The sequence below is a fragment of the Syngnathus typhle genome, linkage group LG6 (genome assembly GCF_033458585.1).
Source record: "Syngnathus typhle isolate RoL2023-S1 ecotype Sweden linkage group LG6, RoL_Styp_1.0, whole genome shotgun sequence".
Classification (NCBI taxonomy): Eukaryota; Metazoa; Chordata; class Actinopteri; order Syngnathiformes; family Syngnathidae; genus Syngnathus; species Syngnathus typhle.
In genome coordinates, this window is record NC_083743.1 from 16,998,197 (window position 1) to 17,016,238 (window position 18,042).

The 18,042-nt window shown below is 44.6% G+C and overlaps 1 protein-coding gene across 20 annotated transcripts in view; it reads left to right on the forward strand.

Moving 5' to 3' along the window:
• The window catches only part of myo18ab (myosin XVIIIA b), a 212,181-nt gene that overhangs the window by 169,281 nt on the left and 24,858 nt on the right, over positions 1-18,042 (forward strand). For 14 of the 20 annotated variants that reach the window (XM_061280031.1, XM_061280032.1, XM_061280033.1 and 11 more), the window contains 4 exons: positions 903-1,088; positions 1,203-1,342; positions 2,137-2,181; positions 16,641-16,763. In XM_061280031.1, coding sequence (XP_061136015.1) covers positions 903-1,088; positions 1,203-1,342; positions 2,137-2,181; positions 16,641-16,763 — 494 coding nt within the window. The remainder of the gene's footprint in view (positions 1-902; positions 1,089-1,202; positions 1,343-2,136; positions 2,182-16,640; positions 16,764-18,042) is intronic. The other 6 variants (XM_061280025.1, XM_061280027.1, XM_061280040.1 and 3 more) reach the window with 2 other exon arrangements.

The window sequence follows — 18,042 nt, forward strand, 5'->3', positions numbered from 1 at the left end:
AGCGGGGTGACTCACATCACTCACAATCGTGGTCGCCTTACGGGTGAGATGGGAGGTGTAAATGTCTTTCAAGGAGGGGAGTGAAGCACCAATAATCTTACCAGCCGTGTTCACTATGCGCTGCAGGGCCTTCATGTTGTAGTCAGTGCAGCTACCACCCCAAACAACAATACAGCTGGAGAGGACGCTCTCAATGGTGCTGCGGTAAAACGTAGTCATGACGGAGGTGTATGTGTTAAGAATTCTCCATGTTATTTATGTTTTTCAGCCATTCTTTGACTTAAGGTATGGTACTTTATTTTGAAGGCTGTTTTCAGATGATACCATTTCAAATCATTAAACCTTCTGACTCTGGAAGTCAATGAATGGAACTCATTGTCAGTGAGGCTCCAATTATTCCACAGCGATAGTGCGCCCTCATGCGGTTTAAAGTAAAAATAACATGTGAAGTGATCAACTATACTAGTAAGTAAATCATGTGTTAATGATCAAGTAAACTACCACCCAAACTACGGAAATAAACCGCGATTTATAGTCCGAAAAATACGGTAATTGTTCTCAGTCTCATTTTATTTTTGACGACTCACCACTAAAAACAATATGCTATCATAGAATCTTGCTTTCATATATTAACAACCATAGTAATTTGTGAAAGCAGGATTCAATTAATCCAGTTACAAAAAGGCATACTATAGTCATATCCAAATTAATAGGAAATTTAATGTACATGGGTAAATTTAAGGAGTAACTTTCTCGTTACATATAGTCTGTGAGTCCCTTGCATTACTGTACAGACTGAATGTACAAATTGTACACAATAACAAAATTCCATCATAACCGCTCTGTGAATTTGAGGCTATTTTGGACAGTGTTGTAGAGTCTAATCTCATCTCCTTTTTCAGAGTCTTGTAACCCGTCTCAAGGAAAATGTGGAAAAACTGACAGAGGAGCGAGACCAACGCAGCAGCAGTGAGATCCGGGAGAAAGAACAGAGCAAACGAATGCAGAGACAGATTCGTGACATGAAAGAAGAGATTAATGAGCTAGCCAAAAAGGAAGGAGAGGCCAGCCGCAGAAAGCATGAGCTGGTAAGTATGCAATATATTACTGTCTAATCAATGAGCAAGTAATAAGACCTGGAACTTGAAATCATGTTCAACTATAAATCCAAATAATTAATAAACTACTTTCTTCATTACTAGGAGATGGACATTGAGAGCTTGGAGGCTGCAAACCAGAGTTTACAGGCAGACCTCAAATTAGCCTTCAAAAGGATAGGTGACCTTCAAGCAGCCATTGAGGATGAGATGGAGAGTGATGATAATGAAGACCTTATTAATAGGTAAAAAACAAATACATTGATGCACAGTGACACATGGTTGTTTGCAAACAAAATGAAAATAGAAATAGGGTTGAGAGTACAATATTTTTAAATGAGAAAAATTTCCAATGAATCAATCGCTAACCCTCTTTAGTCATTCATTATGTTGCTAAGACCCCAAACCGTAAAAGGCCATACAACAGTTTTGTATGAGTGTCCACACCTTATTCTTCCGAAGGCCATCAAGACTCTAATTCGTTATAATTCAGCCATCTTGTTTTTACCTGTGATTTCTTTGCTCTGACACAATTATGAAAGTTTTTTTTTTATTTTTAAATATATGTAGTTCACATTTTAGCAAGATGTGTGAGTTTCAGTTTGATGTCAAAAATTTATTTTGACAGTGTCCAATGTGTGAGAGGACTATAAAGTGTATATGGATTTATGTTTTTAGATTAATCATGCTCCATGTCTACATGGATCTAGTGTATCCATTTATATAGCAGTTATAGTATATGATAATCTTACTATCAATGTTAGATGATTTGTATTGATTCTGTGTGGTTAATAACATGCCTAGAAAAATGCACTTCCACTGTGAAGCCTCCTGACAGGTTACAAAACAGATAAGGTAGCATGCTGTGTCCATCTCCATAAACGCACATCTTTCCAGTTGAGGTTGTTTGTCCTTAAAATGGTCATCAAACCACCACGATCAAGAACTTTAAGCGTCATTCACATTGAATATTTTCCCTTGACTTTTTGTCTGTTTTTTATGTCTTCTTTGTTGTTTGTCCACCCATCATTGCCACCAGTTTACAAGACATGGTGACAAAGTATCAGAAAAGAAAGAACAGAACGTGAGGAGCTTTAGCTTGTCATTTTTTTCTTTTTACCACTGGGAATGATGCAGCATTCAAGAGTCTTTGATCACAGAGAAGCTGTGCTTAAAGGATACCCATTTAACACATAACTATATAGAAATGCCCGTGGCTTCAAAACCATTTTGTCTCTAAATGTAACTTTTTTAGTCTTTTAGTCTATTTTTTAACTTTCAACCAACATTTCCACCTTGCAGTATAGTTAAATTTGCCGAGTCTTCAATCGACCTACCAAGCATGTTTTTGGGATGTGGGAGGAAACCGGAGTGCCCGGAGAAAACCCACGCGGGCCCGGGGAGAACATGCAAACTCCACACAGGGAGGGCCGGAGGTGGAATCGAACCCGCACCCACCTAACTGTGAGGCGGACGTGCTACCCAGTGCCCCACCGAGCCGCCCTACATAATAGTTATTTGATATATAATTTATATATCGTTATATGGGCCTGTGGAATATTTTGAAGTGCAAGCGCCGTCAGCGGCGCGCACCCATTGTTGACAAAGGACGATCGATAGATTTAATGAATTGGAGTGACACAGATGGTTTTATAAACCTGTTATGTAATAGTTTTTTGAATAACTCTGAATGTTACGTCAGGCCCGTTCTCAGCTCTTCGTTTGTGTTTATGTCACGTTAGCATACCTATCGTTTAGCCTGTTGTTGCTCGTTCATGTCTGTTCTTGGTGTTGGATTTTGTCCAAAATTTCCCCCAAAATGCGACTTATACTCCAGAGCGACTTATATATGGTTTTTTTTTCACGTTATTGTGCATTTTATGGCTATTGCAACCTATATTCCGGAGCAACTTTTAGTCCGAAAAATTAAGTATGTCATGGCTCTCTCCTCCACTCTACTTCTTAATGTCTTGCTTGTCCCCTCCAATATAAAAAATATATATTAAATATAAAATATTTGAAATATAAAATATATATATTCCTCAATCCTTGATTTATAAATTATGAGACTTGGGCCAACCAATAGCAACAATTTGTTTCATTATTAGAATCTAATGTGTAACCACCGATCGTGCCGCAGTGCAGGTTAGAAGCATGTGTGTGTGTTTGCATTGATGCATTAGAGCCACGCATGTATGCACGCATGCAGATGTTTATAGGGTAATAATAATTAGATAATAAATAATAAGATAACATTTCTTGCGCCCACCCTAAAGATTGAGGTCTGGTGACGGGTCTGGCTCCAACTCACTCCTGAAGTACTGTTGTTGTAATAAATTAGTTTTTATTCTTCGCACCACTTAGTACAGATAAACTGTCTTGACCATTGGGGAACAGAGGCCGTCTTGCAGCATGCTATGAAGGAATTTATTTACTGTTCGAACGTATTGTGATGATCTAAAATAAACTGTACTGTTTGGTGGAAGGAATAATGTCCACAAGTTTGGACATCTGATTGCAAAGTAACCAATTCAAACAAAGGAAAAAGCCTTATACCAGCTCAGTGGGCTAGTGGTAGAGTGTCCGCCCTGAGACTGGAAGGTTGTGGGTTCAAACCCAAACAAATTTGTTCAATAATGAAAATACCGTTTTTTTCCGTGTATAGTTCGCCCCCATGTATAATACGCACCCTAAAAATGGCATGCTGATGCTGGAAAAAAGCCTGTACCCATGTATAATACGCACCCAATTTTTATGAATTTTTTTTTAATTTTTTTTTTTTTTTTTTTTTAAGTCCCAATGATCGTCACACACGCAGGGAGGCAATGGGTCCCATTTTTATAGTCTTTGGTATGGTCTTAACTAGGCTGGGTGTAATTTTTTTTGTTGGCGTTGATTTCTCCGACTGCCCGTAAACGCACCACCGCGCTCCGTGTGCGCACGGGACAGCAAACGAGCAGGTGATCGAGCAAGCGTCTGATACGAGAGCATTGCGGTCGCATGGAGCGTGTTTGAAGTGAACAGCAGAGAAGAAAGGAACAAGGCAAAGTGTTGTGAAATAAAATATTACCTGTAATACGGATTTAGGTAGATAACTGAACTCTCGCTCTTTATATAGCTGACGTGTCTTGCACATCCGTTCTGCGCATCTGTAATGGCGGCCTCCGTATGATATCCGGTTTGCGTGTGTGCGTGTGTGCGCGTGTGTGCGAGAGAGAGAGTGCGAGAGAGAACGCTCAACCGTAGCGCGCCGCCGACCGCCCAACTGCACCGCGCTGGTCGATTATTGTGACAGAGCCGTCGCTGAAATTTAGAAGATATTTTTAAAGTCCTGATGTACTTTCTAAAATTTAAGTGGACCTCAGAGCGCACTGCGCAGGGAGCTTAATTTGGTGCGGTCGCGCAACCGCAGCGCGCCGGGCGCTCACTGTCGCATTGCTTAAAGAGCGCCTTTGTGTTTTAGGATGAACAGCAGAGACCAAAGGAACAAGGCAAAGTGTTGTGAAATAAAATATTACCTGTAATACGCATTTTGTCATTTGCTGATTGAAACTGCTAATTAAACTGTGAATTGAAACTAATAGGAAGAAAACAACAATGCTCTCGTATCAGACGCTTGCTCGATCACCTGCTCGTTTGCTGTCCCGTGCGCGCACGGAGCGCGGTGGTGCGTTTACGGGCAGTCGGAGAAATCAATGCCAACAAAAAAAACTACATCCAGCCTAGTTAAGACCATACCAAAGACTATAAAAATGGGACCCATTGCCTCCCTGCGTGTGTGACGATCATTGGGACTTAAAAAAAAAAAAAAAAAAAAAAATTAAAAGAAAAAAATATTTTTTTTTTTTGTACCCATGTATAATGCGCACCCCAGATTTTAGGACAATAAAATTAGTTAAATTTTGCGCACTATACACGGAAAAAAACGGTAAACTATTTTCAAAGCTAACATAAATCATACACATGTACTGTATATGTAAATAGTGTGTGCATTCACTAAAGTTATATTTGCTCTTTTGTGATGCAGCCTGATTCTGCATACTGGAGTCAACAACATGAATGCATGTTATTTGCATCGAGAATAAAGACAGAGACATGAGCTCACAAAGACTAGAAGGTTGTGGGTTCAAACCCCGGCCGGGTCATACCAAAGACTATAAAAATGGGACCCATTGCCTCCCTGCTTGGCACTCAGCATTAAGGGTTGGAATTGGAGGGTTAGATCACCAAATGATTCCAGAGTGCGGCACCGCTGCTGCTCACTGCTCCCCTCTCCCCTAGGGGATGGATCAAAATCACACGGGGATGGGTTAAATGCAGAGGACAAATTTCACCACACCCAGATGTGTGTGTGACGATCATTGGGACTTTAACTTAACTTTAACTGAACTTACAGACCCCTTTGCATGTTTGTACACAACAAATGATGATGAATCATTTCGTCTGTCGATGCAGACAAGACAGTGGGGTGTGTTCATAATACAGTACACACCCGACTAACTGTAAAGGATGGCAAAAATAATCAAAAACGTATATCCTCACAGCAAACTCTACTTGTTTGTTTTCTTGCTCGTTATATTACAACAAAGGGAACTGAGAATCATGTCAAATTGTTGGGATGGGAATCTCGGTGGGACCGCACTGTAGGGCGACTTTTGAGTTGCTGTGTCCTCACTAACACTAGTAGCAAACAACTTGCTATTATTTCACAATCCCTGACCAGTTAGATTTGTACACAGGTACACACACAACAGGTAAGAATGTTGATATTGTTTGAAACTATTCCAAAATTGTAACACCGCCACACTAAAAACAACAAAATGTCCCATCCACACAACGTACATGTATGTCTGCAGTCTTTTTGTTTCAGTGACGTGCGCCAAGCTTTTGGCGACGTCTGGCGGAAAAGGGCCTATAGTAATTTTAAAATGAGATGAATAATACATCTGAAGAGGGTTTTCCTTTAATGGATAATGCATCATCAACAGTGCTCAAAGACTCCTCATAATCCTGGTGCACAACGCTGCTGATTGCATGCCCACACATGCTGAGATGCACGAATGCCATTGACGACGTGTTGTATCCCCAGCATGCAACACACTTCCCTCCTCAGATTCTGCACATTTTTTAAAACACATTTTAGAAGTGAATGTATTGCAGAATGTTTTGTGACACTCTTGTGGTTTCAGTGATTTCTTTTGAGTCAACTGCAGGTTGTAGTGAGGCTTCTTCTAGGGCCCGACAAATATGTTTTTTTTAGGTCAATGCCGATAAAAAAAGAAACAATCACTGATTATTCGACCGATGAACTCTAAAAATACAAATGGAATATATTCACTTATTTTCTCGTCACAACGAATATATAAATTCAAGTTATAACATTTGACTTTTTTCTAACTTTACTTATGACTACTTTCCCCCAGGAGAGAAAGAGGGTGTCTTTTGCATCAGTCTTTGACCTGACCTTGCTTTATAATGCGGTACCTTGAAATTTCATAAACACAGTTGGCAGTTTGACTATCAATAATTCATTACTCTCATTAATTCAAGAGTATGAACAAGACGCTGCCACCATCCATGCACATCAATGTCTCTGCTCAGTGTCTGTGCTCATACCAGATAAAACCCCTTTTAATACTTTGCCAAAAGCAAATGAATATGGTTGTCATCTTCCTAAACTCTCAAATGTAAATAAATGGGAAATACAGGTGCGATACTACATACCATTATTAACTGACTAATGGGCAGAAGTGGTAATCAGAGTCAGAGTCAGCTTTATTGTCAATTCCTTCATGCCAAGAAATATACTGTTTACAAAGTTTTCCAATTACAGTGATCCCTCGTTTTTTGCGGGAGATGTGTTCCAAAACCACCCATGAAAAACACAAATCTGCGAAGTAGAAACCGTACCGTAATTTCCGCACTATTAGGCGCACTTAAAACTTTAAACTTTACTCAAAAACCCACAGTGCGCCTTATAATGCAGAGCGCCTTATATATGGATTAGAGATGCACCGATCCGACTTTTTCAGTTTCGATACCGATACCGATGCCGTGGCTTTGCGTATCGGTCGATACCCGATACCGATCCGATATTATGGTTGACTTAACAAGCTACATAACTCTACATGTGGAACAGAAAAGACCAAAGGCAATGGCATCAGGCAAGACTACACAGTTCTTTGCTCTAAATTAGGGGTGTCCAAACTAACGGTCCAGTTTTTATTGGCCCGCAGCAAATTCTGAAAACATAATTGAATATGGCCCGCACAAGAAGCTTGAGCTCAGCTTCTCAGTTTCCACACTAGATGGAGCCCGCCACACAAAGCGTTTGACGTCCCATTAACACCCCAGGAAGAGAAGCGAACACGCAGCGTTTGACATCCGATTAGCCTCCCCCCCCCCCCATTCGGGAGAGAAGCGAACGCGCAGCCTTTGACGTCCCATTAGCAACCCGAAGAGAAGCGAACGCGCAGGGTTTGACGTCCGCTTAGCAACCCGGGGAAGAGAAGCGAACGTTCGCTCCATGTTTGCGTTTGTTTAGAAAACTCTCGTGGCATGCGGCACACGTGCTGCTGACGTATGACGTAGCCCGCGTCCCAATAGAGTAAGGAAAGTATCGGCTCACAGATCGGCTGCATTTTCCGATACCCGATCCATCTATTTTGTTGATATCGGGGCCGATATCCGATCGAGATATCGGATCGTTGCATCTCTAATATGGATCAATTGATGAATTTGTTGATCCACACTGGTTGTAGACAGCGCTCTACCAAAATGTTTCAGTACGTTTTAGTACAACTAGTTAATTACAAGGTCGCATCGCTTCCCAGCATTACGGCAACCGTGGTCAGGGGACGTCACTGAATAGCTGTTGTACCCGCGAGGCTATTTCATTTCAAAATAGGCTGTTCCGTTAATGTTTTCGAGTACGTTTACGGATCAATATCCAACGGAATCATAAATAAGCAGCACCAATGTGTTAAATCAGTCTTTAGTCGGTTCCGATCACTTTTATGGGAGAGTGTTTGAGAAACGTGATTGTTTATAGGGGGCTGCCACGACATTTTGCTGAGGCTCATGGGAGTCTGCGAGCTGAGGCTCATGGGAGTTTGCGGGTGGCTAATGCTATAATGATAGCTGCTATACGCACGAGGCTATATCATCTCAAAATAGGTTTCTCCGTTATTGTTTTGAGTAAATTTATGGATCGATATGGAAGGGAAACATAAGTAAGCAGTACCATTGTGTTAGATCAGGGGTGGGCAAACTACGGCCCGCGGGCCACATCCGGCCCACGGGACCGTTTAATCCGGCCCGCCAACCCTGAATAAATTGTATTATTAAAACGTTTTTTTGGTCATATTGACTGCAATGATTGCGTTTCCCCAGTAGATGGGGAAGCGCTCGCCTGCGCATTTACTACCGGAAGCCGTGTCGGAAAGCTCGGTGCACACTCACAAGTGCGTGTACGTACTCAGTAGTACGGACATGGCGCACTCGCGCTCTATTTGTATCAGCCCCGAATTTAGAGCGTGAGCTGTGACGACGGCGTTCTTGCAATTCGCGCGCTGAGCTTTCAGATACCGTTTTACGCTAAAGCCACCCACAAACCTTCCCCTGGAATCCTTCCGTTAAAATGAGTGGCCAGAAGAAAAGAAGTGAGTGCCGAATGTTAAAAAAAGAGTGACCAATTTGGCTCGACGTTCGCGACGTCCTCACCTCTGTTACCAGGTGTTTGCGAGTTAAAACTCTGCTCTGATTTTCAGATACCCCTCACCGTGTTGCTGTTTTGATTACTTTATTTGGATGTATGCTTTCACCGATTCTTCAAGATGATATATTTGGTCAGAATGTTTGCCGTTTGATGTGATCTCATAAGATAAACATCTTTCATTAATCCAGTGCTTCTCAATTATTTCCTGTGACGCCCCCCCCAGGAAGAAGAAAACATTTTGCGCCCCCCCCCATGTTATTAACATTAAAGGAAAAAAAAAAAAGAAAGATCAACTTACAATAAAGAATAACTTTATTAATAACAGTGTTTTTTAGTCTGTAACAGAACAGATTCAAAGTGCTGCTGTAGAGCAAATACTCTTCCAGTGATACCGCCACCCCCACCTACTGCAGTGGATGTGTAATTACCCTTTAATCTAATACAGCCAAAAGAAAAACATGTTCCCGCGCCCCCCTTGGTATTGCACTACGCCCCCCCCAGGGGGGCCCGCCCCACTATTTGAGAAGCACTGCATTAATCTGACCTGCAGGCATTGAAGTGATGGAGATTGTTATTCATAATAACAATGTCGTATTTTATGAGAATCACTGATAGCAGTTTTTTAGTGAATTTTTTTTTTTTTTAATGCTGTTAATAAATGCATTTGTTTTCGAAAAACTTGTTTGGAATATCCATACATTACTACCTACTAAAGGCCAAGATCTTTTATGCAATGACCTTTACAGGTCGCTTATATGACTTCACACAACGCCTACGTCCATCTGCTCCTGGTCCGGCCCTCCGGTCCAAATTTAGAACCCAGTTCGGCCCGCGAGTCAAAAAGTTTGCCCACCCCTGTGTTAGATCAAACTTTAGTCTGTTTCGATCATTTTATAGGAGATAGTTTGAGAAACGCGATTGTTTACAGAGGGCTCATTGGTTATTGGCTAGTGGATGCATACTAGAACTAGAACCTCAGCTTCTATTTTATGTGCCTTTTAATCCGGTACGCCCTATATATGAAATAATTTTTAGAATAAAAAATTCAATGAGGGTGCGCCTTTTGATGCGAAAAATACGGTATATGCATTATTTAGAAATGTGATGTTTTGAAATTCCCAACACATAGTATTTCTTGTTGGCAGTGCTTTTTTTCCCTACGTGCGCAGCAGCCAGCCACGCACCCCGGGCTCATCCTCAATGAAGGAGATTGCTCAGAGGCATGCCCCGCACTATGAGCGCTTATTGCCGACCGCTGTCTGACTTTCTCTACAGCGGTGCATTTTTCCTTCGTGCACGGCTGTCAGGCCTCCGCTCTCGCCCTGCTGACCGTCTGACATCCCCTCTGCGCTAGACCTCATGGGCGCACGTCGCCAATACGTAACTGCGCATGCTAATCGGCACTAATCGCTCCCACCTGTCCCATGTTACCCGCTAAATGCTTGCTTGCTTGCTTGCTTAGGCGGTCCATCGTAGTCGAACATGACGTAGGTTCCATTTTGTTGCTCTGGTCGGTGGTTATCGCTGCTGGCGACGTTGCCACGCCATATGACTATGAAGTCCGACCCTGGAACCACACGTTCTACCACAGTGGGGACATGTCAGGCCTGGATCAGGGGGCTGGGATGGTTCTGGAATTGCAGGGTGGTATCTTCGCCTCCGCCGATCCCTCCGGTGTTGGTTCCGACACTTCTCCAGATACATGACCCCGTCATGGCACAGCGAACGCCACAGCGATCGATTGGCTGCAGCAATCTTAAGTTCGTTGGGTTTGATGTTGCACCTCATCAATATCCCTTTCAGTTGGTCTTTGTACCGCAGCTTTTGTCCTCTGGGCTTTCTGCTGGCTGACAGGAGCTGACTATAAAGCATCTGACGAGGCAATCGGTGTCCTGGCATCCAGATGGTGTGACCAACCCACCGGAGTAGGCGCTGTGCCAGGGTTGCTTCTATGCTTATGGACTCAGCGCGCTGTAAGATGTCTGTATGAGGGACTCGGTCCGGCCATGTGATGCCATGTGATGCCATGTGATGCCATGTGATGCCATGTGATGCCAAGGATGCGTTGGAGACATCTGATGTTAAATGCATCAAGGCAGCGGATGTGTCTGCGGTATATTGTCCAGGCTTCTGACCCATACAGCAAAGTTGAAACACACTGCCCTGTAGACTGACACTTTCGTTAAGGTTTGAGGGTTGTTGTTTTCAAACACCCAAGAGCGCAGTCTTCCAAAGGCAGAGGAGGCTGAGTTGATACGAGCCTGGATGTCATCATCGATCTGACATGTTGGGGTCAGAGTATTGCCGAGGTAGCAAAACCGCTCAACGACCTTGAGGGGTGTGACACTGATGGTAAAGACAGGGGGTGTAGGGGATGGGGACCTCTCCTGGATGAGAACCTCTGTTTTCTGGGTGTTGATCACCAGACCTAGTGAGCGGTAGACTGTTGACATGGTGTCTAGTGCATGCTGCATGGCATCAGGAGTGTGGGCGAGGAGTGTGCAGTCTGCATATTGCAGCTCCTGGATGTTGGTGCCTGTCATCTTCGTCTTTGCCTGTAGGCGCCGGATGTTGAATAGGCTCCCATCCAGGCGAAACTCGATGGATCCTTCGTGATGGACTGGAGGAATAAAAGTGTGGCTGCTGCCAGGAAAAGATTGAAGATCGTTGAGGCCAGTACACACCCCTGCTTTACCCCTACTTTCACAGTGAAAGAGGGGGACTGTTCACTGCCTACAAGTACACAGGCCTGCATACCATTGTGAAACTGTTTAAGGATGTTGAGAAACCTGGGGGGGGGGGGGACACCAAACTTTCTGAGGATGCTCCAGAGCAGATCACGGTCAACTGTGTCAAAGGCCTTGGTGAGGTCAATAAAGGCGATGTAGAGGTCCTTGCTTTTGTTCTCTGGATTTGACGGGCAGCGAAGATCACGTCCAGTGTACTTCGGTTCTTTCTGAAGCCAGACTGTGTCTCTCGGAGGATGCCCTCTGAACTTTCTCAAGTACCTTGCCGGCCACTGAGAGAAGGGAGATGCCACGACTATTTCCACAAGATGATTTATCTTCTTGTAGATGGTGACAATGTTGCTGTCTTTCCATTCTTGAGGCAGGGCCTCCCTGTGCCAAATGGTAAGTATGAAGTGAAACAACTTCCGCTTCAGAAGATAGCCTCCCTTCTTTAGAATATCAGCCGGAATTAAGTCAGGGCCAGGGCTCTTGTTGTTTTTGAGGCTCTAGATTGCAGTAAGGACCTCGCTAAACATGGGAGGGTCATCAAGGAAGGGAGAAGGCAGGGGATCTGGGAGTGCATTGAGCACTAATGGATCAGAGGGGTTCATTTTATTGAGCAGTGAGTCGAAGCACTCAACCCAACACTCAAGAATTACTGTTTTTTCCATGTATAATGCGCCCCCATGTATAATACGCACCCTAAAAATGGCATGTTGATGATGGAAAAAAGCCTGTACCCATGTATAATACGCACCCAAATTTTGACTCCTACTTAAGTCCGTAAACGTAAAATTATTTTAGAAAAAAGATCATCTTTAGGAACAACCGGATGTTATTCTGCCGGTCAGTATCACTGCGCATGCGCTAGCAAACTCAATAGCAAAGAAATGTTTTGGATTTGTGTAGGGTACATTGTGACAGCAAACAAGCAGGTGATCGAGCAAGCGTCTGATACGAGAGCATTGTGTTCGTATGGAGCGTGTTTGAGCAGCATAGAAGAAAGCGCATCGGTAATGGCGGCCTCCGTATCATATCCGGATTAAAAAAAATAAAAATAATCACCCCAAATTTTAGGACAATAAATTAGTTAAATTTTGCGCATTATACATGGAAAAAAACAGTAGTTTATCATTGAATAACACGTGTCTGTCTGCCGATCTTACTCCAGATGCTTCGCTTTTGTGGGCCATAGATGGATTTTGCAGCAGCATAGAATGGTTAGGTGTTATTAGCATCTGCATATCCCTGGATCTCCTGGGCTTTTTTGAGCCACCACTCATTTTCCATGAGCCGCAGTTGTTTATGTGTCTCAGCTCTGGTTGTTTTATAATGGTGGAGGAGTGATGGAGAGAGAGGGTTGGAGAGCTGGGCAGCATGGGCTTTATGCTTGGCGTCCAGCAGCTCCTGTATTTCTACCGAGCTGTTGTCGAATCAGTCTTGATGGTGCTTCTGAGTAAAGCCGATGGTTTCGGAGGCAGCTTGGTGTAATGTTGACCTCAGTTTTGCCCACTCACTGTCCATGTCACAGGTGATGGTGTAGTCCTCCAAGGTGGAAAGCCCTGTCGCCAGCTTGCTGCGGTAGTGAGATGTGCACTCCGGAGAATCTAGCGCCCTGCAGTTCAGTCGCTTTCTTGGCTGCTGTTTTCTGTGCGGGGGGCGGATTTTCATCCTCAGCTTGGATCTAATCAGCCGGTGGTCGGTACAGCATTCAACCCCACGCAGGGCCCTGGTTATGCAGACGTCTTGTCGATCTTGTTGCCGTGTCATTATATAGTCCAGCAGGTGCCAATGTTTGGACCGTGTTAGTGATGAGAAGTTGGTGCTCAGAGGACAGAGAGAGGAGTCGAATGCTGTTGTTTATTTTCCCAGATCCATGAAACCCGATTATTTTAGTCCAGAGCTGGGCATCTGTGCCAACTCGGGCATTGAAGTCACCCATGAGGACAAGCTTATCGGAGATAGGGACTCTGGGTAGGGCAGCCGCAAGAGACTGGTAGAAGGCATCTTTGATGGTACTATCAGCATCCAGGGTAGGGGCATACGCACTGAGTAGCGTAGCAAACCGGTCTTTCACCAGGGGGATACGCCAGGTCATGAGCCGCTCACTGATGCCTTGGGGGGACTCTGGGATGTTATTAAGTAGTTTGCTTTTTACAGCAAAACCAACTCCTTGGAGCATACGTTCGCCTTCCGGGAGACCCTTCCAATAGAAGGTATAGCCTTCACTGACTTCTGTCAGGGAGTCTTCACCCGACAGCCGAGTTTCACTGAGTGCTGCGATGTCGACATTGTACCTCTTGAGCTCATGTGCAATGAGCGCCGTCCGTCTATGAGGTCTCTCCATCCCATCCTGCGTGTCAAGGAGGGTGCGGATATTCCAGGTAGCCAAGTGTATGCTATGTTTTCGACCACAGTAGGGGATGCCTTGGTGGCTGCGGTCTGCCACCCAATTGTGAGGAATAAACAATTTTTGGGTCACCTTTTCCAGACCCTTCCCCAATTTGGGGTGAGCAGTGCGGACCCTAAATAGGGCTGCTCAGTCACATGGGCAGCTGCCAAAGGAAGATCATGTTCCTGATCCCAATCTTCACAACGACCATCACACCCATGCTGCCTCTGTGCAGGACTCAAGCTAGGAGCTTCCAGTCACATCCTTGACCTGCGCCCGTCACTTTATCCTGTCGCCAGAGGAGTTTTCAGAAGAAGCTAAAGCCTGCGCAAAGAGTGGGTTTGTGTGAGGGATGGTGTGCGCAGTTCCTTCCCCCACAATCTTGGCTGCACCCACCATATTCCAGTGGCACGAGAGAAACTTGAGACGACCTTCAGATGGGTGCAGTTGCAGGGGACTGCCAGAGATCCAGTCAGCCAGAAATCCGGTCTGCTGGAAACCGGCCCACGTGGTTGTCCCTGGAGCACAGATTTTTCATTTGGGGTTCACTTGCGTAACCATACTGCCTCCTGTTTTAACCCATATGGCTGTGGAGTGCCTTCTTTCGCTTTTGCAGCCATTGTGGTGGTTCTCACACCCACCGTCTTCCGCCTGCTCTGCCGTTGAGGTCTGGCGGTGGTGTTAGCACTCGCGTTAGCACTAGGGTTTATTGGACTCCGCATATGCCTGTCCCCAGGTGCAGGTTTGGGATCACTCTTAGTCTGGTCTCTACCCTTTGAACTGTTCGGCTTGGGTGACCCTGAGTGCAAGACTCCAGCCGACATAGCTCTAGGGGTCATGGAGACGCGCAAAGTGCCTCACCACGATAAGGTGGTAATCCCGTCGAAGCACACCTGCTGATTAGGGCGTGTGCATAGATGCCGTACACCGGTCAGACGTCGCCATTTTGTCTGGTTTGACACGCGCATGCCTGCCACCTGATTCCCGTTTGCCTGATCCGCTGTGTAGCTGTACACCTGGCTGGTTGTCTGCCTTAACACTTGCACGCCTTCCACCTGATTCCCAGTTTGCCTGATCCACTGTGTAATGAGATGCTTCCACGTATGATGTGAGCTCGCTGACAGGCTCATCAGTCACCTCGTGTTCCTGCTCTGCTGGCATTCCAGGCTCCCTTTTCCCCTTTTCCTCTTTTTGCATTCCCTAAACAAACAGTCCGGGTTGCACATGGTTATCCTGCCTCCACTCTGCACCCGCTCTGCTGGCGTTCTAGCCTCCCTTTTTCCCTTTTCCTCTATCGCATTGTTGCACATGGTTGTCCTGCCTCGTTCGTGACAGGCTGGCCGCCGCGCTTGTCCGCAGTGACGCACATTGCTCAGAGGCACGCCCCTCGGTATCAGCGTGTATTCAAACAGTGCTTATAAAACCACGAAGTAGCGCATTTGCGAAAGGTAAATCGTGAATTGATAAGGGATCACTGTACATCCTGCAGGACCGCATCAAGCAGCAGCATTACCTTATAGTAGGGGTGTCCAATCTTTTTGCAAGGAGGGCCATATTTAGTAACGTGAAGGGGCCAATATTTGTTGTCGCTTCTCTCCCTTGGGCTGCTAGTGGGACGTCCAATGCTGTGCGTTCCCTTCTCTTCCGGGGGGGAGGGTTATGCTAATCGGACGTCAAGCGCAGCGCGTTCGCTTCTCTCCCCGCTAGTGTGACGTCAAATCAAACGCTGCACGTTCGCTTCTCTTCCGGGGGGGTTGCTAATCGGACGTCAAGCGCTTTGTGTGGCGGGCTCCATCTAGTGTGGAAACTGAGAAGTGATCAAGCTGTTGTGCGGGCCACATTCAATTATGTTTTCAGAATTTGCTGCGGTCTAATAAAAACTGGACCGCGGGCCGCAGTTGGCCTGCGGGCCGTAGTTTGGACACCCCTACCTTATAGCCTCTGTAAAGCTCATAACTAACAGCTTAGGGGTCTGTCGACATCTTTCTGCCCCCATCTGTTTTAGGATGAATGCAGACAGAGCTTTACTGTTCAACGTTATCATGTTCCATAAGAAAGGAGGAAGCAAGTAACCTACGAGTGAGCTTAATAGTATACAGGTGGAACGTGTGCTATGCTAGAATGTTTTTGTTTTTTCCACAAGACCTGATTTTGTTTTGTTTAATACAGATTATCTCAAAATGGGACCCAACAAATACTTAATTGCTGGTAAAGTACTAGTTATTGTGGGAAAAAAATAGAAAATAATGTGGTCAATAGATCAGTTTTTATATCATGTTCAATAACTTGAAATTCAAATTTCAGGGGAGGTTTATTAGACCATTGTATAGAGCAGACTTTTGGAAAGCTTAGGAAGACTGTGTATCATTGATGCCCACTGCCACCTTACAAAGATTGCAGTAATGTCATAGGTAAAAATCTGCAATGACGTGTTTAGGTCTGTGGCTTGTGTGTTATGTTAAAAAAGGTCTTCTTCAGCTGATTGCGAGTGTTGTCTTTTATCCTGCAGAAATAACACAATGCTTTTAATGCTACACTGACATGTGTGTTTCAGCTTGTGTTCCTGCAGGGGCTTAACTAATTTCTACCAGTTTTGACTGTTCTTCACACTAACAATTTATTTGAACTGATTCTCTAACCCTCTTTGCAACCGTCTCCGCCTTACCGTCTCTGACTTTTTTTTCCTGTCTCTGACTTGTCAATAGTCAAGGGGATTCAGACACTGACTCTGAGGTGGAGGGTCGTGTGGATGGGGTGAAATCCTGGTTGTCCAAAAGTAAAGGATCCACCAAGATTTTTTCAGATGATGGCAGCCTGAAGAGCTCGAGGTCAGTGGAAAAACAAACATGCGGCATTACTGTCTGAGCAATAGCACTTTCTTAGCAGTCCACACAGACTGCTTTAAACTTGAGATGTTCACCATAGTATCAGATTAATGCCTGTCTGTCAGCTGACAGCTTTTTCTAAATGTTTCACCAAACCATGACTTTTACTTCACGCTGTATAAATGGGTAAACTTTAAAAACCTCTTACGTTGTAGCAACCTCAAGTAAATGGAAAAAAGACACTCAAGGGAGTTTATCTTTCAGCATATTTTCCATAAAAATAATTGGTTCCTCCGGGCAAAGATCAACAGACGATTGTCCCTACACAAATTCTGACTTCGATTTTATACCTGCAGAAAATTCCTCGATACCTGTACTGTAAACACTACCACGGCAAAAACTTAAATCAACAGCGAAACAACAACTGGCCTAATGTATTGTTTCACAACAGTAATAAACACTATTTAGAATTCCTGTGGATTAAATAGATAAGCGATCCATTGCCAAAATGCACAGAGTGGGTATTCAAGATTGAAGAGTTTTTATTCGCCATGTTTGAGCGTGCCAAACAAGGAATTTGACTTCTGTAAATCACACCCTCTGTTCAACATTTAGGTGACTAACAACACAGGACATGTGAAAAATGTCAAATATTCTCAAACATCCCCTGATCTTAAACTCCCAAAAGGGCAAGGAAAAACTCAAAACTCCAGCTAGGGGAAATGAGAAACCTTGAGAAGAGACCACAGATGGGAAGGTCCCTCTTCCAGGATGACCAGGCTGCAATGGATGCAGAGAGGACACATAGTACAAACAATGTAGAGAAATTCAAAAAGGTGTGGCGAGCAGGATGTTATTGCACAGTAATGACTCTGAGACTCTAAGAGTGGTGTGAGTTCATCAGAGCAACAGACTGGGGGAAGAAGCTGTCTCTGTGTCTGCTGGTTTTGGGGTACCAAGCTCTGTAACGCCGTCCGGAGGGGAGTAGTTCAAATAGACTGCAACCTGGGTGAGAAGGGTCTGTAGAGATGTTCCTTGCATGTTTCCTGGTCCTTGACAGGTACAAGTCTTGGATAGATGGGAGGTTGATTCCAATGATCTTTTCTGCAGTCCTGATTGTCCGTTGCAGTCTGTGCTTGTCTTGTTTGGAGGCCGATCCAAACCAGACAGTGATGGAGATGCAGAGGACAGACTGGATGATGGCAGTGTAGAAGGTCTTCAGAAGCTCTCGCGGCAGGTTGAACTTCTTGAGCTGTCTCAGGAAGTACAGCCTCTGCTGGGC